The sequence below is a fragment of the Eptatretus burgeri genome, chromosome 7, assembly GCF_056783735.1.
Source record: "Eptatretus burgeri isolate ZD-2024b chromosome 7, Ebu_testis_v1, whole genome shotgun sequence".
NCBI classification, from domain to species: Eukaryota; Metazoa; Chordata; class Myxini; order Myxiniformes; family Myxinidae; genus Eptatretus; species Eptatretus burgeri.
Window position 1 is genome coordinate 1,422,449 of NC_140967.1, and position 27,802 is coordinate 1,450,250.

At 43.1% G+C, this 27,802-nt stretch overlaps 2 protein-coding genes across 15 annotated transcripts in view; both read left to right on the forward strand.

The window, feature by feature from the left end:
- Nucleotides 1-27,802, forward strand: part of KIAA0586 (KIAA0586 ortholog) — a 389,421-nt gene that overhangs the window by 168,616 nt on the left and 193,003 nt on the right. The window lies entirely within an intron of this gene.
- On the forward strand, nt 6,649-22,253 carry LOC147022543 (uncharacterized). Its single transcript, XM_085887227.1, has 2 exons — nt 6,649-14,801; nt 15,427-22,253. The coding sequence occupies exon 1, from the start codon at nt 10,355-10,357 to the stop codon at nt 11,003-11,005; it is 651 nt and encodes a 216-aa protein (XP_085743353.1). The 5' UTR covers nt 6,649-10,354; the 3' UTR covers nt 11,006-14,801; nt 15,427-22,253.

The window sequence follows — 27,802 nt, forward strand, 5'->3', positions numbered from 1 at the left end:
CTCTCCCTCTCTCTCCCTCTCGCTCATCTCTCTCATCTCTCTCATCTCTCTCATCTCTCTCATCTCTCTCATCTCTCTCATCTCTCTCATCTCTCTCATCTCTCTCATCTCTCTCATCTCTCTCATCTCTCTCATCTCTCTCATCTCTCTCCTCTCTCTTCTCTCTCTTCTCTCTCTTCTCTCTCTCTCTCTCTCTCTCTCTCTCTCTCTCTCTCTCTCTCTCTCTCTCTCTCTCTCTCTCTCTCTCTCTCTCTCTCTCTCTCTCTCTCTCTCTCTCTCTCTCTCTCTCCTCTCTTCTCTCCTCTCTTCTCTCCTCTCTTCTCTCCTCTCTTCTCTCTATCCTGTCTCTCTCCTCTCTCTCCCCTCTCTCCTCTCTCTCCCCTCTCTCCTCTCTCTCCTCTCTCTCTCTTCAGCACATTCCACCCTTTTTGAGATGGTTTCCTTTTTCTGTCTCTTACTGATGTATTCTGATACACTGTGTCTCAACCTGATTTTCCAGCCATCACTGTGGCTTTGTTTACCTGTTGTACGGTAATTACTTGGCACAACTGTGCATGGCTTTCTATTCACAAAACCGTACTCTCTTGTACTGTACTCCACTCTAGTTTATTGTACACGTTGTGACGAGGTCTCTATTTCATCTTTGTATCTCTATTTATATATCCAGACTTTCTTGCTCTTATTCTGATCCTTTCTTGTTTGTTGTTATTTCTCTTTTATGTTTTTGGAAGTCACTGCTGAATCTCATTCTCCCGTTTCTGGTTTTGCTGCAGTTTGCTCGGCACCAGTTCAAGTAACACACCACACTGATGATGATGACCACTCGGTCATGTACAAAACCACACAGCACACACCACACTGATGATGATGACCACTCGGTCATGTACAAAACCACACAGCACACACCACACTGATGATGATTACCACTCGGTCATGCACAAAACCACACAGCACACACCACACTGATGATGATGACCACTCGGTCATGTACAAAACCACACAGCACACACCACACTGATGATGATTACCACTCGGTCATGCACAAAACCACATAGCACACACACACTCCTGCACTGAGAATGAACGGACAGAGTGAATGAAATGCAGGCCCGGATGGACTTGGTGAACAGTTTGTTCAACACATGGAAAAACGTTTCCCGCTATATTTACAGTGAATTGGTACAGTGTGTGATATTTACAGTGAATTGGTACAGTGTGTGATATTTACAGTGAATTGGTACAGTGTGTGATATTTACAGTGAATTGGTACAGTGTGTTATATTGAGAGTGAATTGGTACAGTGTTTTATATTTACAGTGAATTGGTACAGTGTGTTATATTGAGAGTGAATTGTAATGTGTGATATTTGCAGTGAATTGGTACAGTGTGTTATATTTACAGTGATTGGTACAGTGTGTTTTATTTACAGTGAATTGGTACAGTGTGCTATATTTACAGTGCATTAGTACAGTGTATTATATTTACAGTTCATTGATGTAGTGTGTTTTATTTACAGTGAATTGGTACAGTGTTATATTTATAGTAAATTTGTACAGTGTGTTATATTTACAGTGATTTGGTACAGTGTGTTATGTTTACAGTGAATTGGTACAGTGTGTTATGTTTACAGTGAATTGGTACAGTGTGCTATGTTTACAGTGAAGTGGTGCAGTGTGTGATATTTACAGTGAATTGGTACAGTGTGCTATCTTTACAGTGAATTGGTACAGTGTGCTATCTTTACAGTGAATTGGTACAGTGTTATATTTACAGTGAATTGGTACAGTGTTGTATTTCCAGTGAATTAGTACAGTGTGTTACATTTACATTGAATTCGTACAGTGTGTTATATTTACAGTGAATTGGTGCAGTGTTATATTTACAGTGAATTGGTGCAGTGTGTTATATTTACAGTGAATTGGTGCAGTGTGTTATATTTACAGTGAATTGGTACAGTGTGTGATATTTACAGTGAATTGGTACAGTGTGTTATGTTTACGGTGAATTGGTGCAGTGTTATATTTACAGTGATTGGTACAGTGTGTTATATTGAGAGTGAATTGGTACAGTGTGTTATTTTTACAGTGAATTGGTGCAGTGTGTTATATTTATAGTGAATTGGTACAGTGTTATATTTACAGTGAATTGGTACAGTGTTATATTTACAGTGAATCAGTACAGTGTGTTATATTTACAGTGAATTGGTACAGTGTGTTATATTGAGAGTGAATTGGTACAGTGTGTTATATTTACAGTGAATTGGTACAGTGTGTTATATTTACAGTGAATTGGTACAGTGTGTGATATTTACAGTGAATTGGTACAGTGTGTTATATTTACAGTGAATTGGTACAGTGTGTTATTTTTATGGTTAATTGGTACAGTGTGTTATATTTACAGTGAATTGGTACAGTGTGTTATATTTACAGTGTGTTATATTGAGAGTGAATCGGTACAGTCTGTTATATTTACAGTGAATTGGTACAGTGTGTTATATTGGGAGTGAATCGGTACAGTCTGTTATATTTACAGTGAATTGGTACAGTGTGTTATATTTACAGTGATTGGTACAGTGTGTTATATTGAGAGTGAATTCATACAGTGTGTTATTTTTACAGTGAATTGGTACAGTATGTTATTTTTACAGTGAATTGGTACAGTATGTTATATTTACAGTGAATTGGTACAGTGTGTTATATTGAGAGTGAATTAGTGCAGTGTGTTGTATTTACAGTGAATTGGTACATTGTGTTATATTTATTGTGAATTGGTACAGTGTGATATTTATCGTGAATTGGTACAGTGTGTGATATTCATTGTGAATTGGTACAGTGTGTGATATTCATTGTGAATTGGTACAGTGTGTGATATTTATCGTGAATTGGTACAGTGTGTGATAATTATCGTGAATTGGTACAGTGTGTGATATTCATTGTGAATTGGTACAGTGTGTGATGTTTATCGTGAATTGGTACAGTGTGTGATATTCATTGTGAATTGGTACAGTGTGTGATATTTATTGTGAATTGGTACAGTGTGTGATATTTATTGTGAATTGGTACAGTGTGATATTTATTGTGAATTGGTACAGTGTGTTTTATTTATCGTGAATGGTGGGGAGGGGGGGGGGGAGGTATGCCGTAGGGTTGGGAAGGGTTGAGTTGAGTTGAGATCGATTCACTTGAAGTAATAAATTTGCTTCCTGATTGGCTGCTCATTTGGTGCTGCACTGTTCATGTTGTCGAGCTGTGGTTTTCCTTCCAAAGGAATTAAACCAAGTGAACCAAAACAACCAAGCGCGCAGACACACACACACACACACACACACACACACACACACACACACACACACACACACACACACACACACACACAGACACAGACACAGACACAGACACAGACACAGACACAGACACACACTAACCAATGACACACACATTCTATGATTTTGATTTATTCTCTTGCGCTCGAGAAGCGCTAAGCAGGGTTAGGCATTTGGTTGTGTACGTGTGTACATGCGTACGTGTGGCGTGTGTGCATTTTAAAAATTCATCTTCTTGGCAACCATTGGTCGAATTGACACGGAATTTTACCATAGCAGTGCCACCACCTGTATAATTTATTTCATCATAATGAGAACGTCATAGGTCATGTGCTTTGGACGCCATCTTGGAATAACGTTACACCTCTATATCTCCCAAACTGCTAAATGGAAAACTTTTAACATGGCTCATTGTGAAGTACTCCCCATCGGGATAAGATAGGTTGATGAGGATGTCATCGGTGCCTTAATTATGACGTCATAATTCAACAAATACAACGCTTGATCTGCTCAGTTGGAAAAATCGATTTCCTCTGCAACTGCTAGTCCGATGGATACAAAATTTTCAGAATATGAGTGGCTTCTCGAGAATTTTTTTAATGATAATTATGTCATCGATCACATGGTACAGGCGTCATCTTGGTAGAATCGAAAAAAGTTGCACCTCTATATCTCCGAAACCGCTCCATGGTTTGAAACATGGCTTGTTGTCAAGTATTCCACTTGGGGAATAACATATGTTAATGATGATGTCATCAGCACCTTAATTATGATGTCATAATTCGACAAGTACAACTCTTGATTCGATCAGTATCAATTTTATTTCTCTGCAATTCTTGGTCCGATTGACGCAAAATTTTCACCATAGGAGCACCTTCTCCTTTATAATATGTTAATGATAATTATGACATCATATGTCACATGGTACAGGCACCATCTTGGAAAAACATTGCCCGTCTATATCTCTGAAACTACTCCGTGGAAAAATTTGAGACCTGGCTCATTGTCAACTTCAACCTGCTCTACTGCTCTTGCTCACCCTCTCTCTGTTCCCTTCACCCTCTCATTTGCTCAAGGTCATCTGCCAACTGCTTGGAAATCGGCAAGCATCACTGCCCTGCATAAAAAAGGTGCAAAAACAGATCCCTGCAACTACAGACCAATCAGCCTTCGCCCAATCATCAGCTTGGTTATGGAATCCATCGTCTCTTCAGACATTAAATCCTTTCTCTTCTCCAATGGGCTGATTTCCGATCATAACTTTGTTTTCAGACCAGGTCACTCTACCCTGGATATGCTGCATCTGCTCTCCCAACAATGGATGGAGGTCCTCAATGCCAGACATGAAATCAGAGCCATATCCCTAGACATATCGCGTGCTTTCGATATGGTCTGTCACCCTGCCATGTTCACCAAACTCTCTTCTTATGGTATCCACGGACATCTACACTCATGGGTTGCAGAGTTCCTCTCTTGTCGCAGTCAACGTGTGGCCCTGAATTCAGTTCTTTCATCCCCTCTTCCTGTCCAGGCTGGAGTTCCTCAAGGCAGCGTTCTGGTCCCTGTTCTTTTTCTGGTTTTCATCAATGATCTCTCTGACTCTGGAAAAAATCTCTTTATCTCTTTGCTGATGACTCCACCCCATGCCGTACCATCTGTCATCCTTTAGATCAGCAAGCAGTAGCTTCTTTTGCAGCCACAAACTAATCCAACACATGGAACATGTCTTTCAATCCTGACAAATCCCACGCTCACTGTGTCTCTCAAAGGACCATCTGGAACCCCCCCCCCCCCCCCATATACTTCTCAACATTCCTCTTGAAGAATTCCTTTCATTCAAGCTTCTTGGTCTCACTATGTCATGATCTTTCCTGGGAAAGCCAGATTTCCAAGCTGGCATCCAAAGCCAGTTATCCACTGGGAATCCTCCATCGTGCAAAGTCCTTCGTCGGCCCACTTGAGCTCCTGACTACATCCAAAGCTTTTCTCCGCAGCCTGGTGGAGTACTGCTCTCCTGTCTGGGCTGGTGCTCCCGCCTCTCACCTTTCTTTTTCTCACGCTGTGGAAACGAAGGCATTTGGGTCATTGGTATCTTTTGTGATGAGGCTGAGTCTTTGAGCCTCTCACTGTCTCACCACAGGCAGGTCAGTGGCCTTTCTGTCTTCTACCGTCTCCTCTCCGGCCTGTACCCCTCCTCCCCCCTCGGCTCTGTCTGTGATATAGTCTCCCCCATATTTTAGCAGGGTGCTCAAGTTCTGCCAGCAACCCCCTTCTGGTAAATCTCCCAAAATCAATAACCACTGCTCACCTTCACTCTTTCATTTCTCCTTTTTCCTGCCTCTGGAACAAACTGCCACACTCTCTTCAATCTCACTCTTCCTTCCAGGTCTTCAAAACAGCTGTTCACCACCATCTCTCATCTTCCCCCATCCAAAACCTCCATCTTCGAAGAACAGAGAGCTATAGCGATACCCCCGGCGTGAGCGTGAAAATGTTAAAGTTTTTGGTGCAAGTTATTTTTTCCTTTCTCATGTTTTTATCTACCACACTTTTTTATACGCCCGATATATATATATATATATATATATATATATATATATATATATATATATATATATATATATATATATATATATATATATATATATATATATATATATATACATATATATATATATATATATATATATATATATATATATATATACATATATATATATATATACATATATATATATATACATATATATATATATATACATATATATATACATATATATATATATATATATATATATATATATATATATATATATATATATATATATGTATATGTATATGTATATATATATGTATATATATATGTATATGTATATATATATATATATATGTATACATATATATATATACATATATATATACATATATATATACATATATATATATATACATATATATATATACATATACATATATATATATATATATATATATATATATATATATATATATATATATATATATATATATATATATATATACATATATATATATACATATATATATATACATATATATATATATATATATATATATATATATATATATATATATATATATATATATATATATATATATATATATATATATATACATATATATATATATATATATATATATATACATATATATATACATATATATATACATATATATATATATATATATATATATATATATATATATATATATATATATATATATATATATATCGGGGCGTATTATGTGAGGCTGGTCGTCCGTCCGTCTGTCTGTCTGAACTCTCCCAAAGTTTTCAACTTTCACGTTTCATATTTGGTGCATAGGTACAGACTGTGGAGACGGTGTGTCACGACATACGTTCGTCATCTAAAGTGGTTGCCATGGCAACCAGGATGCTGTTTTCCATGCAGTAGCACAATTCTGTATATAACTTCTTGTCCTGGCGTTTTTTGTGCTCACTTGCGCTCTTGTTACTGATTACAATATACAAATACATATATTGCTTTAAAATTATTTGGATCAGACTTCACTGCAATGCTTTATAAAAAATATTAATTATTAGACTAGTTTTTCAAAAACGATAAATGTATAAACAGGCGAGCATTGGGTGGCTTTGACACCAACTTTGGTTCTTGTTACCTCCACCACCGAAGATGGATGGATGTTTTGTTTTCACACCTGTTTGTCTGTCTGTCTGTCTCTTTGTGTGTTTGTTTGTTTGTGAACAATATATCTCAAAAAGTTGAAGTCGGATTCGGCCGACCTTCTGTGGAGAGTTTGGTTATGTGACACGGATTAAATGCTTCGGATCTTTATCTAAGAATTTTTAAAGTGATTTTCATCATTGGGAGATCGGGCCAAAAACGGCATCTTGTCGGATATCTCAAAAAGTTGTACATGCAATCGGATGAAACTTGGTGGGTAGGTTGGGTATGTAACAAGAAAGAATTGATTCGATTTTGGTGAAAATCCGAATCTGTATCCGATAATTTTTTTCAGTGATTCTTCACCATGGAGTAATCGGTCTAAAACGATATAGAGCAGGATATCTCAAACGGTTATGGATGTATTCGGACGAAACTCGGTGGATGAATTGGATCGGTGACAAGAACAAGTCGGTTAAATTTAGTTTAGGTCCGAATCCAGATCCGGCTTACGAGTGGGATAGAAAACGTAAACAAATCAGCCTGCTTGGAGGTATGTGCTCTACCAAGTGCCTTTCTTGTTGCTATTGTTTTAAAGCTTGCTTTCATGAGATTTATGAAGTGTGGATACATCAATGATTTCTTTGTACTTTTGACTCATTTCATGGTGGCTGGTCACGGATGCAAAAATGTGCTCAGTGGTAGGCCGTTTGGCTCATTGTGCATGTGCCAGATCTGCCCCCCTTCTCCTGATCCTGATCTCGAGGGGAATGTGTTTATGCATGTAGATATCTTCTGGTTTTGACTCCCAGATACTCAAGTTGTACTCCTACTTTCCCTTTACTCTATTTTTTGTTTCTCAAAACACTTTATTATTATAACTTTTTATTAATCATTCCTTTCTCTTCCTTTTCCTCCCTCTTCTCTCTTTGTCTCTCTTTCTCTCATTTTATCAACTAAGCTTTTCTTAAACCACATTATAAAAGCATGGCTTCCTTTTCTTCTGATGCACCTGAACCCTATTTTTTCCGTTCTCTTCCCTCGGGTCTGTCATTACTCCCCTTTGGTTCCCATCTTTACAGAAATTGGTGAGGATGCTGGCACACAATGGCCTACTAATTTTTTTTCCCATCGATAAATGATGAAATGACCGGTTTTGTAACCCCATGATTCGAAAAGCCCGAAACTCTGAGATGAAACGCCATCTGCTGCGACCACATCAGTCCCACCATTTCAGCTTGAAGGATTTTGGCATGAAAGCATTAAGTCGAACTTTTTTTCCTCCCCTGTTGGTGAAGACATCAAGTCCAAAACATCTCTGTTCGAGAGTGGTGTAGATTTGAAGTTTTGCAATCCCGTGCGACCAGTTGATGCACTCGTTTATTTTCCACCCATGGTCTGTGACATTGCCATATGTGGACATTTCTTGAGTTGAGAGCTTTGTGTAAATAACGGATAAGCCACACATGAAGGTCACATCTCCATCCATGTAGCCTCTTTGTTGACCACAGCTGTAAATTTTTTCTCTTCCCTGTTCAATTTATGTCCCCTCATTGTTACTACCAGTGTGCAGACGGTTATACTGTGTGCACCATCTGCCCTCCAATACAAAAGACTGCCTCTAGCATGTCCCACAGAGCAGGCCTTACGTTCATCCTGCGATGCTGGCGACCAGGCCAGCAGTTCCACTGGTCTGTACTTGGCAAAGGAATGCCGAGAGACCTGACCGCAGTCCCTAGGAGTCCACATAATATGATTTGTCGACGAGTAGACAACATTTTCTCTCACAACTCTCACCGTAGTGCAACATTTTTTTTTTGTTGTTTTTTTTTTTGTGATTTTGCACAAATATTTGTCCTTTTTTGTTGAAATAAACATGAAATAGAAATAGACCTGATTTTGTGCTGCTTGGAGATGGTGATAGAACAGTGATGATATAAGAACAGGCAGCTAATTCCACTAGTGGGACGGCTTTGCCCAAATATTCAAAAGAATTGTGCATTTTGTGATACAAGCACCAAATTTGGCACAAATGTACATTAATATGTTGCGAACATTTTCAGATATTGGGCCACTTGAAATTCTCTCTTTATGTCCGCCATATTGGATTTCAAAATGGCCGCCACTTGAAATCTACATTTGTTTATCTCTGGACGTAATGCAGTGATTGACTTGATTCTGGTATCTAAATGTATGTTTTTGGGGGCAAGGAATCCAATGGTACCGTTTTCAACTTAATATTATCTATCACAGTCTGTTATATAATTTTATTTGGAAATTATCTAGGCAAATATTGGATTCAACACAATACTTTGAAAAGAATGTCTTAGTTCTGTAAATATGAATAAAAAACAAAACTATACGAAATCACTAGTAACAACTCAGACAAGCTCATATATACTGTCAGTCTAAAATATAAATTCATATCCCATTAGGAAACAAAGTGACCCATTCATTTGTGTTTTTCATATGCATATTTTATGTAACATTACATTCATACAGCTCTGACAGAGCTGGTCCCCTGGTTCCATGCACTGGATCACACCCACTATGCTAGGTGGATACCAGTGCACCTGAAGGACATGGCCGAACTCACCATCAAACACCCAGATTTAGCCAGGAAATTCAGGGAAAGCCACTTCACCATTCAGAAAACACAGATGGTGTTCTCTTCAATCCCGATTGACCAGGCACATGAGCAGAATAATGCCTGCATCAATGGAGACGGTGGAGCAGTTGGGCTCACTGACAACCCTCGTGCCCTACGTCGCTGGATGGTTGTGGGACCAGAAGTTGCCAGGGTGATCGAATAATTCTAGGATGGGAACCAACACTGGAGACGGCAAACAGCAGACACACGTCATCATGATCAGACGCCAAGTGTACAGGCCTCATTTGTGAAAGATGTTCGCTCTCTCGTCGGTGTCATAGAGGAGATGGGCAACCCATTCGAGGAGGAGAGTCAGGATGTAGTCAAACTGGACACAAAGGAGATTGCAGATCCTGCTGCTGTGGAGACCGTGATGAATGCCAAGAGGATTGGCCAAGAGCAGTTCGAGGCTTTCACCAGAGAGTGTCTGTTGGACAGAACAAAGGCAGTGGACGCACCCATTCCTCGTAACAAGCTGAAGGTGTTCAGCACTTCCACTCCAAGAAGCCAGAGCATAGGTCAGCAACAGCTCGCCTCCATCAAGAATGACCGTGAACTCTTCGCACGCCTGTACATTGGCTGCCAGACGAGGGATGGAAACCTTGAGGAGTTCTTTTGTCATGAGAATCAGGCATGTCCTCCTGCATTGTCTGATGGTGGAAGCCTCTGCACTGGTACCAAGAGTGATCTCCTCACATGCTTGGAAGAAGTCTCCGACGCAAAGACAGACTCCTGTCACGACCTGTATTGTGCTTGATGGGGGCAGCCATCGTCCAGATGCTGAAGCCGGCTGTATCAAAGACCTTTGAAGAGTATGCACAACAGATCTTCATCCCACATATGTCCACGAAGCTGCAAACAGTGTCACGCCTGGATCTGGTCTGGGATACTTACCTTGCTGATTCACTGAAAGGTAGTACACGTGCAAAGCGGGGACAAGGTGTGCGGAGACGTGTGGTGGCTGCCGCAGCCATACCAGGAAACTGGCAGAACTTCCTACGAGTGGACAGCAACAAGACCGAGCTGTTCAGGTTCCTCTCAGCAGCTCTCATGGAATGGTTTGACCAGGAGGACAAGCAACTCGTCATTACTGATGGAGAGGCAGTGCTCCGCAAGCCACTACTGCCAGATCTGACCTCACTCGCCCCATGTAACCATGAAGAAGATGACAGTCGGATGTTGCTGCATGCATCTCACGCAATCCAGGATGGACACCATGCAATACTCATCCGGACTGTAGACACCGATGTTGTGGTGCTGGCAATGTCCCTGGCACAGGAGTTGCAACCAGAAGACAAACTGTGGCTGGCATTCGGAACAGGCCAGAGTTTCCGATATAATACCTAGCAGCACACGAAATAGCAGCTGGATTGGGACGAGAGAAGGCTCGTGCACTGCCAATGTTCCACGCTCTAACTGGATGCGACACTGTGTCTAGTTTTCATAGACATGGCAAGAAGACTGCGTGGGCAGTCTGGACGGTACTGCCAGAACTCAATGAGGCGCTGCTGCTGCTGTCCTCTGCACCTCGTGACATACCAGACGATGCAATGCGCATCATCGAGAGGTTCGTGATCCTGTTGTATGATCAAACCAGCAAATGCACATTGACAAGGCCAGGAGGAAACTCTTCGCAAGGAAGAACAATGTGCAGCTCATCCCTCCAACGAAGGCAGCTCTGGAGGAACATGTCAAGAGGGCAGTGTATCAAGGTGGACATGTGTGGGGTCAGATACTGCTGCCAGCACCAGAGCTCCCTCCACCAACCAACTGGGGTTGGTCAAGGACTGGAGAAGGACAGTACACACCTTAATGGACCAGGCTAACTGAGGCAGCTCACAGCTGCATTGAGCTGGTTTCTTGCAAGTGCAAGAAAGGGTGTGTGAGGCGCTGCAAGTGCAAAAAGGCCGCCCTTCAGTGTACAGCCCTCTGTGTGTGTGAAGGGGACTGCACATGACGATGAGTCAACAACATACATGTACTTATGGCAACGCTGAACTTGTTAACATGACACTGTTTATGTACACGTATCTTCAGTACCGGTATATACCTAGCCTCAGATACCAGTACACCTAGCCTCAAATACTAGACGATGTAGCATGTCAGTATTATACCTAAGACATTTACAGAACTAAGACGTTCTTTTCAAAGTATTGTGTTGAATCCAATATTTGCCGAGATAATTTCCAAATAAAATTATATAACAGACTGTGATAGATAATATTAAGTTGAAAATGGTACCATTGGATTCCTTGCCCCCAAAAACATACATTTCGATACCAGAATCAAGTCAATAGCTGCATTACGTCCAGAGATAAAGCAAATGTAGATTTCAAGTGGCGGCCATTTTGAAATCCAATATGGCGGACATAAAGAGAGAATTTCAAGTGGCCCAATATCTGAAAATGTTCGCAACATATTAATGTACATTTGTGCCAAATTTGGTACTTGTATCACAAAATGCACAACAGGTTTGCTATGCTGCTACACTACACTGCCTTTTCCTCACATTGCTCTTGGATCTTTTTCAGGCTAAAATTTCGAAAAAAATTGCATTCACTTTGAGTCACACTTTGAAAAAAGTTATCATACTTCCTTCTCACAGATACAGGTGTAGCATGGCAATTCAAAAATCATAAAATTATTATTGCAAGAGGATGGGATGATGGCTTTCTGAGTTAAAAAAAAAAAACATGGACACAAATGCTTTGTGGAATGTGAACATCTTCAGAATTGAGGTGTGTGTGCGTGTGTGTGTGTGTGTGTGTGTGTGTGTGTGTTTATGCCTCCGTTGACGAAGTCGCCGGTGGCATTATGTTTTCTGGTTGTCCGTCCTCCTGTACATACGTCCGTCCATGCTATTTTTCTCTGATTTCTCTGCAACCACTTATCCGATGGAAACAAAATTTTCATCATCGGTGCGACTACTCAAGTAGAATGTTTTTTTTTTTAATGATAATTATGACATCATAGGTCACGTGGTGTGGCATCCATGTTGAAAAAACGGAAAAACTTTGGACCTCTTTAACTCAAAAAGTGCTCCATGGAAAATATGTAAAATTGGCATGTCAAGTACTCTCCATGGGAAACGAGTGTGATTTTTTTTTGGTGATGTCATAGATCGCTTCGTTATGACGTCATAATTGCATACTTCGAACGCTTTATCCGATAGTATGAAAATAATCTGATAGGGATTATCTCCGGCTGAATTGTATGGGGGAAAATAATTGATGATGTCGTCGGTCAAGTGGTTTAACCTAAAAACCATCAGAAATCTCCTCCGAAATGGCTGAACAGATTGAGGTGAAACATTACAGGTATGATCACCGATCCATGAGGAACATAAAGTTCGCCACCCATGACATCATAGGTCACATGGTTTGGCAGCTTTGATTTTTTTGAAGAATAAACCTTTAAGTATGTTTCACTCACTCCCCTTCTCTTTCTCTCATTCCCACCCCCTTCTCGCACACCTTTCTCCCGGAGTGTGTAGCGACGTGTGCTGAGACGTTACTCTCCCCCCTTCCTCGCTCCCATCCCCCCTTTCATTGCCTCCCCACCCTCTCTTTCCCCTCTCATCTCTTCCCCTCCCCTTCTTCCCCCCTCCCCTCTCCCTTTCTCTCCCCTTTCTCTCTCACACCTCTCTCCCACTCCTCATTTTCTCCCCCCTCCCTTTCGTATTCCCATCATCGAAGCGACCTGTGATGTTTGTCTCTAAATATGTGCTTAATTGTGGTATTCCAATAGATGTACGTTAGACCCCTGGCAATGGCAGGTACCTTACTGGGAGGAGGAAGATGAAGGGTAGAAGTAGAAGGGCAGGGGGTGAGGTGGGTGTCCGGAGGGAGGAGAAGGGGTAGGAGGAGGGACCCAGCGTTGCCTGGCAACGCCGGTACCTTTGCTAGTTTTCATTATGTTGAGTTAAGTTTGCAACTTGTCTTTATAGCAACCACATGAACGATCGGAGGTGGTATCGTGCTGCTTCTCTTACTATGAAGATGAAGAATGTGATGTCATGCAATTATCTATAAGTGTACACTAACTCCACTGACCTGGATTTTTAGTCGTTTGTGTCGCATTAAGCTGTGATCTCTGGTGTAGCCTCGGTGCCTTGAGAGAGTCATTTCATATCTCAGCGTGGCGTGTGGAATCGTTACCATGGCAACTCACTTCACTAAGTAAGTCTCATTAGCTGCTATTCCTGAAGAAATCTGATTGTTCTTTCAATGGAAACCGGAGCAATTCTCCTGTGGCCCCATCCATCCCCAGGCCCTTCCTCTCTGGCTGCAGCCTGTTGAAGGCTCGTCCCAGAATAACAAGGCCGTCCTGTTGATGTTAGCTTTGACTTCAGACTTTCCGTGCAGTCTGCATATTAGGCAAAGGAGAGCCATGTTTGTGATCTCTCCAATTATTAGCACAAATGATTGTCATGGTTTTGGCTTGGTTTTTGTGTTGGGAATTTGATTTTCACTTCGGAGAATGTGTCTGAAATAAAAGGCTTGTACATGAACCTGTCACCTGTGTTCTACCTGTTGTTGTCTTGGTTTTTTTTTTTTTTAATGAGCTTGTTGTGACTTGCTAATGGCCAATCACACATTCTCGAGCTTCGTGGAACAGCAGTTTTTGACGAGAAACACCGGCACACCCATTCCCTTGCCAGTGCTGCTCTTGTTGTGCTCGAGTTAAACTCAGTTAAGCTTTGGCCACTTGGGAATCATCGGTTGGAGTTTGGCAGAACTGTCTTTGTACCTGGGCCGTACACCCTGGCAAGCATTCACAATGGCTTCTGGAATTGCTGCCAAGAGGAGATTCATGTAAAAAGGCACATTTTAAATCCTGTATTTACTCTTTGTCAGGGACAGGGTTGTATTGTTTTTTTGTACACTTGTGTTGCTGTGCACAAGATGTTTTTAACCGACTTTTCTGAAGGTCTTGCTCTCCTTTCTTGGAGTGGAAGATGTTTCGGATTATCCCTGAAGGTCTTGAAGTATGCAGGTTACGGACCAGAGGTCTGAGGCTGCACTTTGTTCAGCTGTTTCTCTGCTGGAAGGGGCATGAGGCAGCGTGAAACCCGGCGTCTCATGGTGTGCGCTGGAAGAGTGCATCGAGGATGCAGGGGGTGGGCGAGCGGCATGAATTTGAGGTGTGTAAACATCTCACAGTGGTGCTTGGGTGGCTCGAGTTGCTAATGCATAAAGGCACAGAATTTCCACGCTTCTGGCTCTCCTCTCACATCGGATCTGAATTACTATGTTGGAAAATAGAAACCCTCACCACTTGTTCCTCTCCCCCTTGCCTTCCCTTTGCCGTTCCATTTCTCATGACTGCCTCTCCTCCCCCCACTCTGGGTGCACTCTGCGGGTCCCCAGCTTCCAGATTTGGCTCGTACAATGCCTGGACTCTTTCACCCACACCCGCTGCATCCTGGCTTTCCCATCCCTTTTCGAACCGCAACTCCCCCACTTCTTTCTCCCATCCCTCGTCTCCTTATGGAAGCACGGTCGCATTTCACTAGGTCATTGGCAAGCGAGGGGTCCAGGCGGCACTCTACTATTGGCGGATCATGAGTGCGCCGAGCAGGACTGGCGTTTGGCCAGCACTGCAGATGGATGTTTTTGGAAGAGAGGGAGAGAATCACGTGTGGGTGGAAGGCATATTGGGGTAGTTGGAGGCGAAAGGGGAGGGAGCAATGTGGGGATTGAGGCAGCAGAGCTGTTGTAATATTTATTTTACTTTGTACCTCTTGCCCGTTTTCCTTTGGCCTTTAGGTTGTTTTGTTGGCGCTGTAGGGTTGTTGAAAATTGAGCCGAGGTCGGCTGAAGCTGCGGGCCACATGGCGGCTCAACACGGTCCGAGATTTTCACATCGAGGCTCTTTTGTTCATTTAAAGCGTTCGGAGAGCAACACGTACCGGCTTTGCTAATCCTTGTGTATTTTATTTTACAATTTACTCAAATCATCCGATTTAGCTTGTATTGGTTTGGCCTTCCTTTCTGTGTTTGGAACTGTCCATAGGAGTTTGCTTCAACCCACCAAGAATCGTAGCAATGTGATGGGTGCTGAGACGGTGTAAATCTCGTGCTCGGGATCAAGGAAGGCCCTGGTTTGAGTTTTGGACAGGAAATGCGTGAGGGAGTCTCTGTGTGCAGCTGAACAAGTCCAAACCGCACCGAGACGTTTGGAAAGGCTTGTTATCTCTGACCTTTTCCAGAAAGGTCTGCATTCTGTCGCCAACATCTGCATCCGCTCTTGCCTTGTGCCTGAGGATTGGACGTGTGCTGACGTTTGCATCACTGCTCGCTTTCACTGGTGCCCTCCCTCCCGAGCCTCACTTCCTTCATTCACTGCATCACATCTTCTTTGTAAAGCCTTCTTTGCGCTGTGAAGGCAGCCATGTTATTTGGACATGACTGGTGGCTTTTATTTATTGATTTATTTTCCTGGGCCTTGGCTTGAAAAACAAAATACAGTACCACGATGTGAAGAAATAAATAATTATTGTGTGGGGGGAAAGCATGGAGGATTGTTTTATTCCACAGGCTTGAACCTCATGAAGGAGTTTGTATGTACATCACATTGAGGACAAAGACACACGTTGACGAGATTTCCTTTTCCATGAATTACAAGTATTTTGGTCGATGATGGAGAAAACACCACGATACTGTGGAAGGGATTTATACCTGGAATCCCAGTGCCAGCACCACGAAACATATGCTCAGATCGGGACAACAAAGGCGATTTCCACTTTGTGATGTTTGTAATTGGGTATCGACACGAGATAGGAATTAGATAGCACCAATTTTTAACATTTTGGGGGGGGGGGACATAAAGTCGAGGTTTTTACAGGAGCCAGAACAAAGAACAGATTGGGATGGAACAGAACAAAAGGAACAGTAGAAAGAGGGGGGTAGGAGGAGAGGTGGGAGGGAACACACATCATCAGGGTTGAGGGACAAACTAGAGGGGGAATTAAGGGACGTTGGGAAGAATGAGGGGTAGGAGAGGACGCACGAGGTGGACAAGATGGATCTAGAGGCAAACTCTCAGGAAGGAAAAACTGGAAATAGGTTGGCTTGGGGAGCATTAATGGGGGTGGAGAAGATCACGGTTTGGGATGGGGAATGATCTGAGACGGTGGTGAATAGCTGTTTCGGAGACCTGGAGGAAGAAAAATATTTCATACAATGTCGAAGTTGGTTCCATAAGTGGGGAAAAAGAGGAACGAATGGGTGGCTGTGAACAGTGCTTCTGGATTTTGACAGTTTCACTGGAGGGGGGTTGATGGTGGACCATGTGCACCCTGCAGAAACTTGGGGCGAGGGTGGGGGAGATGGAACAAAGCATGGAAAGAGCAACGGGTGCAAGACCAGAAAGGAGGTGGTAAAAGACAGAGATGCCACTAACCTGTCTGTCATGTGAATGTGATCGACCCATCGACCCAGCTTCATCACAGGATATTCCAATAACCTTAAAGGCCTTTGTTTTCATGGTGTCAAGCTGAGCAAGGTGTGAGCCAAGGGAGTCAGCACAGAAGGGAGAGCAGTACGCCATCGAGCTGAAGATGAAGGTCTTGTTGGTGGACATGAGTTCAGGTGTGCCAAGAAAGGACTTTGTAGGACGGAATATGCCCAGTTGGTGGCTGGCTTTGGAGGCCAACTTTGAAATGCAGTTTCCCCAAGAACGATCATGGTTGATGGTGAGACCCAGGAGTTTGAATGACTGAACTTCCTCAAGAGGATTGTTAATTAGTTGATAGTAGGGTATGAGAGAGAGAGAGACAGACGGACGGACGGACGGACGGACGGACGGACGGACGGACGGACAGACGTTTTTGAGACATGTTCCAAGTGTTTGACAAGCTTGTGATTTTCTTTCAAGGTCTGAAGAGAGGGAAGGGGCTGCAACCTGCCTGTCTGAAGGATGAGAGATGTCACGGCAGAGGATGGAGTCATCAGCAAGTGGAGAAAGAGGATTTTGCAGAGAGGGGGGAGATCATTGATGAAGATCAGGAATAGGATGTTTGTTCCAGTGGTACTTGCTTAGCTCTCCAAATGTACACACATTAAATGAATTTTTGAACTTGCTATTGGTTCTCGATCTGATCACCCCATTAATTCATTTCCATTGTGTACCCTGTTTGTTTCATGTCCCTGGGTTTACACTGTTTATGTAAAACATCGACGTGAAGCTTTTTAACCCGTTCACATCACGGATGACAAAACAACATGACGTCCTCATTCTGTGCGTGTATGTAGTTTGCGTGTGCATGTCCTCCGTGGCCCGTTTGGTTTGGACATCCTCAATGACTCTACCCGTTATCAGTGTTATCGGGCCACTCCACAGTCGTTCCTCTTGGTTCTGTTCTCTTTTGGCAGGTGTGGCTCATGCCTTTTGAATGGTTTACATCTGCCTTTGATTCCTCTTGGGAAATAACTGGATGACAAGCTCCTGTCATGGTACTTCACAAGCACGAACTCGCATCATGATGGCGTATACCATACGTTTGAGGGGAGAATGAGCGAAAAACCTACCGACTCCTCTTCTCACACTTTGTCGTTCACAGTAAAGGTCCTGTGTTGATTTTGGAAAAGATTAGGCATTGTGTGTAGGTACCAAAATAAATTCAAATACCTGTTGTGGACTTTGGCTTGGAAGGAATGCCAAACTCACATCAGCACTTTCCTTCTCCAACAAAGTGTTGGGAAACTTGAACTTTGTGACAGGAGAATTGTATTTGGAGGAGATGGAAGTTCACTACAATATTCTGGACCTGTTACTTAATCATGATACTCGAGAGTTCGTCGAACACGATACCCCATGCAGTATGATTATTTTGTATGCAGCCTGTGGCTGCTAATTGCATCGTTGCTGTGGATGCGGCTGTGCCACTGATGCAGTGCCCCTGTTTTCAGGAAGCTTGTACTCATTTTACTGACCTTGGAAGGGTGACAGGCTGAGTCAACCTACCTGGTGTTATTAAACGTCACACCAGGGGCTCAATCTCACGACCCTGAAGATCTTAAGTTAGCCACCTTAACCGTTAAGGCAACACCAACAGTGTGTTCAGTTATCAAGTTCCTTGATAGCTCGCCAAGTGGCTTAAGCACTTCATTCAAAACCGTTGATGAGGAACAGCTGGCTTCGCAAGCGCTCGCTAGCTGCTTGGTAAATGAACCCCATGCACTGTTGAAGTCCATACAGTACTTCGATGTAAATAAAATGAAGATTTTAAAGACCGTTGAAAAAACAAATCTGGAAGTTTAGCGCTAATGAAGCAATCTCGTACATGTCACCCTTATAAAGTGTAATAACACGATGTTAAAGTCTCAGTTTAGGAGATGGCAGCTTCATTGATCAAGATCGAACGCATCGTCAATCGGCATCTTCTTCATCCCAACCCTCTTACATGCCATGCCCTCTCATGATATCTACTGATATAAATATGGTTCTGGAAGTATGATGAAGGTGATTTGTGCTCCACAGTGTTCAAGTATATAATTCAGTTTAAATGAAACAAGTAAAGTCGACATGAAATGTCAGAGCCCCCGTTGTGTCAGTAATTTTGCTTCACGGAGTTAAAGGGCTAGCCCATATTTATGTACAACTAAAATGGCCGCCAGTCTACCAGTCAGCCATCTTTGATCAGATCGCAAAATAAAGTGAGGGGTACGTGTACGCCATCACGTGTGAGAAATGGTTGGGGACATATTTAAGTAACAAAATGGCCGCCAGTCAGCCATCTTGTATCTGATCTCAAAAAACAATGACGTGCATCATGTAAGCCATCATTCATTGTCTGTCTGTGTACCGAGTATGAACGAGATTGGTAAGTGCTTGTCCGAGAACAACTAAAATGGCCGCCAACCGGCCATTTTTGATCGCATCGCGAAACAAAATGATGTGCACACGTAAACCATCATATGTTGTATGTGCGGAGCAGGAATATAATCTGTCCATACATGTCCCAATATATGGTTGTGGACGCATGCACGCACGGACACGAAAATCGAGGCCAAATCCATAAGCCTCCATTTCGGACCGAGTCCAAGGGGAGCTAAAAAGATTGTAAAAGTTGTATGAATAAATTTATTCCTGGTTTTACCGCCGTTTTCCCCCATTGCCTTTTGCACCACCCGATCGAAGACGTTACACTCATTATTCGTGCCTGTTGTCTGTGTCCTTTATAACGTCCTTAAAAACAGCCGGTTTCCTGTTTGGAAATGATTTTCAATCGATCGCTGCCAAGCAGGCAGACAGAGTAAAATAAATACGATCTCACTCGTCTCGGCGCGTGTGTCGCGATCGGGACAAATGTACAGTAAAATGTACGGTAAATTACATGTTTGTTTTCCAATTCGTGTTGAAAATACAACATCCAATTGAAATCGAGTTGTTCCTCGATCATAAACTAACGTTTGTAGACACACGGACAGACAAGTGAACCAATTGCCTTGAACCCCACTTTTCGCTTCACGGGCACGGACTAAAAATGCACCTGATGTTACTTTTCCCCTATTCTACCTGTCTTTTATCTTCCTGATCGATATTTTCTTTGGGAGCTTGGCTCGCCAATCGGACCTCGTCATCCCTTCGTGTCCGTTCATAGGAATGTAGCACCGCGATACAAGCGTCAGGATATGTCGGTGGTGGTGCTGTTTGATGTTCGCAAGTGTTGGTGATGGGATCTGAACAACTGCTTCCCTTTTGCCAACACAGCCATTGCGTTATCCATGTTATGCAGGTCACTGTGAGTCACCTCTCAGGTTTTACCACGTCTACTATAAATGGTGCCCTGAAAACCGCACACTTTACTTAAACTCGATCAAATGTCAAGGTGGAACTAAAAACACAACTTTTGCAGGACGGCCCACGGGCCATGCAATGGTGTTAGTCTGCCAGCTTGAAAGACTACAGGGAAGAACAGCTTGGATGCGGCCGACTTTACTTACTTCATTGGTCGTCTGAACTGCTGCAGAAGTTGCAAAAAAAACTTTTCCTCATCGGATGATTGGGATCGGCAACTTGATATTGCATCCTGAGGGCTGTATACTTTACAACGCTGCACTTGTTGCATGAACTGTACATTTCAAAATCTGTTTACTCTTGGATCAGGCTCCACTTGGTGGTTAGCACTTTCACCAAGCCATCGTTATACCTTTACAATGAATACTCGTCTCAAACAAGCAGTGTGTTTTTAACCTGAAACCCTTCGACGGTGTCATTCCATGTTGATCAAGGTATATTGATTGGTCAGCTGACAGGCCGCGTATTTGGTGTGGCTCCACTCACTGAATGCTAACGATGAGGCATTCAAAAGGAAAAAATGCAGGCCTTTCTGCATTCCATCCCTCTCCCCTCTCTTTCAGGCCCTGCTGGAGAAATCTCACGGCTCCCTCCTCCTCCTCCTCCTCCTCCTCTACCTTCAGCTGCTCTTCCTCCTCCTCCCCCTAGTCCGCAACAGTGACATGTTCCCAGGTTGCCTGCAGTGGTTGCATTCCTACAGGAAATGAAATGCCTTCTGGCAATTTTATGTAAAAGTATGGAGGGAAGGGTTGGATTGGGGGTAGAGTGGTGAACTGTGACTGAGCAAATCTTACAAGCTTTCAGTGAAGGATAGACTCACCTCCCTATTCTCTGAAAATTATCTTCGAGAGTCACCTGGGTTTGCTTCCTACCAGGCGGCCTACCTCCTGTGCTAATGAGCACGATCATCCTGCTCGTGCAGCATTTGTGACCTGCTTATGGCACAATCGACCTCCAAGTGCCATGACAACCCTGCCGTCTGTTATGGCAGCCATTCGTCCGGAATGGATTGCCAGGTCCCGTGTTTGTTTGACGGTCCTCAAGGCAAACTCCACGTCCCGACCCCCTTGTCCCTCCGCTTCCCCCCCCTCCTCAATGGCCTCTCTTTTGAGAGCCATTCACGCGTTGCCTAACGTGCTGGTGTCACGGCCCCCTCTTCCGGGAATTCAAGCCGTTCTGGTGACAGACAAATGGAACACGCACTCGGTCGCAGCTGTGCTTCAACAAGCGCCTACCTGATGTTTAATGCAAGCCACGAAGCCGCCCCGTCTCCACGGTCACCAATGGCCACAGACTGCGGCGGCCTTGAGGCACCGACGCCCACGGGGCAGATGGTGTTGTCGTCTCGGCCGCGTGTTGCCATCGTGGTTCGGAACAATGGCTTTTGTGACGTGCATTCTCCGTTGAAAATTAAACGTTACTGAGCAGATTTATTTCCACATTGAGAAGGTTCTAATATCATGGTACAATTCACACCTGGAGTAATGGTGTGAAATTCACACAGGTAGTCAAAAACGAGTAACTGTGCTTGTGGGATAACAACATTATAAACGCGCAACAACGTTCATATGAGAAATGAGTTCACTCTGTTTGTTGTTTTGGAGGAAGATGATGGAAACACACTGAGTGAAAAGGTAATGAGTGTTGCTGGTGTGTGGAACGCAATCTCATGACGGATGGATTGCTCTGTTTCACTCGTCTGCTTTCCGGAAACACAATGCAAGGCCTGCATACCACGGGTCCGTACACATTGAGATAAACAACACAAAATAAAACTCTTCTTTACACACAATGTCGATTGTATCTTCGTTCCGAGCTCAGTCGTTTTACTCTTTATTTAATTTCATTGTCATCATTGAAAGGAAACTCGTGCAAGCTGGCTGAGGGGACTTGTTTTGGCGACTGTGGGTGATGCCAACGAGCTTGATGGTAGGTTTGTCATGATCATTGTTTTATAACATGTTCGGTATCTCGATGGTAGGTTTGTTATGATCATTGTTTTATAACATGTTCGGTATCTCGATGGTTGGTTTGTCATGATCATTGTTTTATAACATGTTCGGTATCTCGATGGTTGGTTTGTCATGATCATTGTTTTATAACATGTTCGGTATCTCGAAGGTTGGTTTGTTATGATCATTGTTTTATAACATGTTCGGTATCTCGATGGTAGGTTTGTTATGATCATTGTTTTATAACATGTTCGGTATCTCGATGGTTGGTTTGTCATGATCATTGTTTCATAACATGTTCGGTATCTCGATGGTTGGTTTGTTATGATCATTGTTTTATAACATGTTCGGTATCTCGATGGTTGGTTTGTCATGATCATTGTTTTATAACATGTTCGGTATCTCGATGGTAGGTTTGTTATGATCATTGTTTTATAACATGTTCGGTATCTCGATGGTAGGTTTGTTATGATCATTGTTTTATAACATGTTCGGTATCTCGATGGTTGGTTTGTCATGATCATTGTTTCATAACATGTTCGGTATCTCGATGGTAGGTTTGTTATGATCATTGTTTTATAACATGTTCGGTATCTCGATGGTAGGTTTGTTGTGGTCATTGTTTTATAACATGTTCGGTATCTCGATGGTAGGTTTGTTGTGGTCATTGTTTTATAACATGTTCGGTATCTCGATGGTTGGTTTGTTATGATCATTGTTTTATAACATGTTCGGTATCTCGATGGGAGGTTTATTGTGATCATTGTTTTATAACATGTTCGGTATCTCGATGGTAGGTTTGTTGTGGTCATTGTTTTATAACATGTTCGGTATCTCGATGGTTGGTTTGTTATGATCATTGTTTTATAACATGTTCGGTATCTCGATGGTTGGTTTGTTGTGATCATTGTTTTATAACATGTTCGGTATCTCGATGGTTGGTTTGTTGTGATCATTGTTTTATAACATGTTCGGTATCTTGACGGTAGGTTTGTTATGATCATTGTTTTATAACATGTTCGGTATCTCCATGGTCGGTTTGTCATGATCATTGTTTTATAACATGTTAGGTATCTCGATGGTAGGTTTGTTATGATCATTGTTTTATAACATGTTCGGTATCTCGATGGGAGGTTTATTGTGATCATTGTTTTATAACATGTTCGGTATCTCGATGGTAGGTTTGTTGTGGTCATTGTTTTATAACATGTTCGGTATCTCGATGGTTGGTTTGTTATGATCATTGTTTTATAACATGTTCGGTATCTCTATGGTTGGTTTGTTGTGATCATTGTTTTATAACATGTTCGGTATCTCGATGGTTGGTTTGTTGTGATCATTGTTTTATAACATGTTTGGTATCTCGACGGTAGGTTTGTTATGATCATTGTTTTATAACATGTTCGGTATCTCCATGGTCGGTTTGTCATGATCATTGTTTTATAACATGTTAGGTATCTCGATGGTAGGTTTGTTGTGATCATTGTTTTATAACATGTTCGGTATCTCGATGGGAGGTTTGTTATGATTATTGTTTTATAACATGTTCGGTATCTCGATGGTAGGTTTGTTGTGGTCATTGTTTTATAACATGTTCGGTATCTCGATGGTTGGTTTGTTATGATCATTGTTTTATAACATGTTCGGTATCTCGATGGTTGGTTTGTTGTGGTCATTGTTTTATAACATGTTCGGTATCTCGATGGTTGGTTTGTTATGATCATTGTTTTATAACATGTTCGGTATCTCGATGGTAGGTTTGTTATGATCATTGTTTTATAACATGTTCGGTATCTCGATGGTTGGTTTGTTATCATCATTGTTTTATAACATGTTCGGTATCTCGATGGTTGGTTTGTTGTGGTCACCACGTGCTGTGCCAATTTTCTCAATAGAATCTTTGTTTTGGTTCCTGTGTGTAATGCCCTCAAGCTCCATGGTTTTGGTCCCCGCAGCCATAACTGTATCATTGTATTTCCATTCTGAATCATTCTGTCACTTGATGGTATGAAAAGTAAAGGAAGCAATGAATATGTGGATGTAAGGAATGAATTATGGTTGAATGATGCGAACAGTTCTTGAAGAGAATCTGGGATGGTGAGTGGAATCCCGGGTTGGCGGTGGTGGGGACTGTTTTAAAATTGTGGTTTGATATGAGAATTGAGAGCATGGCGTGGTGAATCAGGAATGGCTGTGTCTTATTTTCTTAATTCCTTCCTCTTTCCAAATGAACACCATTGCTGACCCTCATTCTGCCCGTAATGACCTCTTGGTGCCAATTGCAAGATGAAAATGGAAACGGTCTCCCTCCTGTTAAACCTAATACAGCTTCCCTTCCTTCGGCTTACCTCGCAGCCATTACATCTGTCATGCTTCGACGAAGTCGGTTGAGTATACCTCTCTCTGCAGGACTGCCTTATGTCGAGACAAATCTCCAGTCTATTCATCGATTGCTGTGCCAAGCAAGTGTCACCTGTTTTTTCACAAGTGAACATTTTCCCACAAAAATCAAACTGTAGTAGCTGTGACTTCACAGGATCCAGCCCTTACTGTAGTCTGTTCTCTCTGTGTCTTGGCTTGTCACATTTTTGTATCCGACCAAGAACAGAGCCATATGTGATTGTGATGTTTGTACGCTGGCACGACGGAGAAATGCGTTTACGCCTGTCCACCCACACGTAACTGGCAATGTGTCCGAATGCAGGCCCGTCGCCTCACGGGACCCAGTTGGGAGCGGCTGTTTACTGCAGTTTGGAGGATGGGGTGGGGAGGTCAGAATGGGGTGGGTAAGGAAGGATGGAATGGGGTTGGGAAATACTTAATGCATTCTGCTCACGTAGGACTTCCAAGGAGTTGGAGGAGGATAGGAGGTGGGGGGTGGGGAGACATTGGATTTGAAGGTTCGTAGATGTTGGACTGTTGGGATATTTGTGTTGTTTGGGGAAGATGAATGTCGGTGGAGGGGGTGAGGGTGGGAAGAGTGCAGGCTTATTTTGATAATTTTGGATTTTGTTTTCGACCTGAAGGAAGAATTCTGTATTGATTGAAGACTCGTGGCATAGTGGGCCCCTGAAGGTATGGTGAAAGATAGCAGCATTGCACGGGAGTATGGGTGTGTCGTGCAGGTTACAGCAGTCCATGGGGGTATAGGTGTGTCGTGCAGGTAGCAGCAGTGCATGGGGGTATAGGTGTGTCGTGCAGGTAGCAGCAGTCCATGGGGGTATAGGTGTGTTGTGCAGGTAGCAGCATTGCACGGGAGTATAGGTGTGTCGTGCAGGTAGCAGCAGTGCATGGGGGTATAGGTGTGTCGTGCAGGTAGCAGCATTGCACGGGAGCATAGGTGTGTCGTGCAGGTTACAGCAGTCCATGGGGGTATAGGTGTGTCGTGCATGTAGCAGCAGTGCATGGGGGTATAGGTGTGTCGTGCAGGTAGCAGCATTGCACGGGAGTATGGGTGTGTCGTGCAGGTTACAGCAGTCCATGGGGGTATAGGTGTGTCGTGCAGGTTACAGCAGTCCATGGGGGTATAGGTGTGTCGTGCATGTAGCAGCATTGCACGGGAGTATAGGTGTGTCGTGCAGGTAGCAGCAGTGCATGGGGGTATGGTTGTGTCGTGCAGGTCGCAGCAGTACATGGGGGTATAGGTGTGTCGTGCAGGTAGCAGCAGTCCATGTGGGTATAGGTGTGTCGTGCAGGTCGCAGCAGTACATGGGGGTATAGGTGTGTCGTGCAGGTAGCAGCATTGCACGGGAGTATAGGTGTGTCGTGCAGGTTACAGCAGTCCATGGGGGTATAGGTGTGTCGTGCAGGTAGCAGCATTGCACGGGAGTATAGGTGTGTCGTGCAGGTAGCAGCAGTGCATGGGGGTATGGTTGTGTCGTGCAGGTAGCAGCAGTGCATGGGGGTATGGTTGTGTCGTGCAGGTATCCAGGGCTCCGTCCGTGTAACTTGCGTTGTGAGATTTGGTGGTTATGGGCATTCTCAAACCGAGCTCTTTCGTCAGATGGTCATTGCTGGAGAATGAGGTCACATCACTTTCCGATACACAAACACCACTGATCAAAACTCCATTCAACCACTTGTTCATTGGTCTTCACACCTTCACACCTCTTACAATTTATGAAAATATGGTCCTGTGATCCTTTGACCTCATGTTATGTGCATTGCATTTCATAATGTGATACAAATACCTTTTTGTTCCTCTTTCACAATCAGATACCTGATCAGTGATCAGAGGTGTTCTCAATGTGTCTGCATTGCCACTGCAATGTGCCTGTAATGGCCGTTTATATTTATTACATCGAAAACAACGGTGATTTTGTTTTTATCCTCTTCTGTACATTCCACACTCACCTCTTCATTCTTCTTCTCTTGTCATTCCAGCCCACACCCTCCGTTCTTTGATAATCCTCTCCACCCTCTTCATTCCTTTTATGTATTTTAATTTTCTCAATTATCCCCACTACCCACCCAAAAGTGTATGGAATAAATATATAGTCTCGAGAGGCTGGTGAAACACTCAATAGTGTGTGTGTGTGTGTCAGTATGTTGAAATGAACATCCCCCCTTCCCCCCACTCCCCTCCCCACCTCCTCTGGTTGTATTCTCTCTGGTTTTTCTTACCTGTTTGTCCTCTCATTGCCACCTACAAAATACCTGCTTTTGGTTCTCTTTTATCAAATTTAGAACAGGTTGAGGCTTCTGTGCAGTTTACTGCGCTTTGTGAGTGGTTAAATTTTTTTTATACCTCTGTTGATGAGGTCACGGAGGCATTATGTTTTCAGGTTGTCTGTGTGTGCGTCCGTCCGTGATCGGTTTTTGTCACCACAATAACTTAAGAACGGCTGCAGGGACCGAAGTCAAACTTGGTACAAGTATGTATTATGATACAAAGATGAACTCACTATATTATGGAGTCAAGAGGTCAAAGGTCAGGTAAAAATGATACTTGATAACGGCTGAATGTAATAATGTGGGTGGAGGCATATCGGTGGACTCGGTGGACTCGGTGGACTCGGTGGACTCGGTGGACGGCGTGACATCGGAAGAGTGCTGTTCAAGGTTTGTTTTTTTTCCTTTGATTCCTAGTAAATAATCTGACTGTGCTAAGTCAGTGACTCCTGTGCTGAAGTCGCCAAGATAGTATCAAACCTGGCTATTCGATGTTTCACCTGAAGGAGGTGGAGACGTTAGTAACCTTTGCTCGTGTTGTGCTGTCCTTTTCCGTCGCATGGCCACAACCTGAGGCTGGTGACCTTCTGTGCTTCCTTGGCAAGCACTTTCGAAGAATGGTCAATGGCGTGCGGCTCAATTGATGAGGAAATGAACAGCAAACGTGTGTTTGTTTCGAGGAGAATGTGAAATGTCTGGGGTGGAGCTGGCAACCATG

Coding starts and splice junctions, on each gene's coding strand:
- LOC147022543 (XM_085887227.1), top strand. CDS start 10,355: ATGCTTGGAAGAAGTCTCCGACGCAAAGACAGACTCCTGTCACGACCT.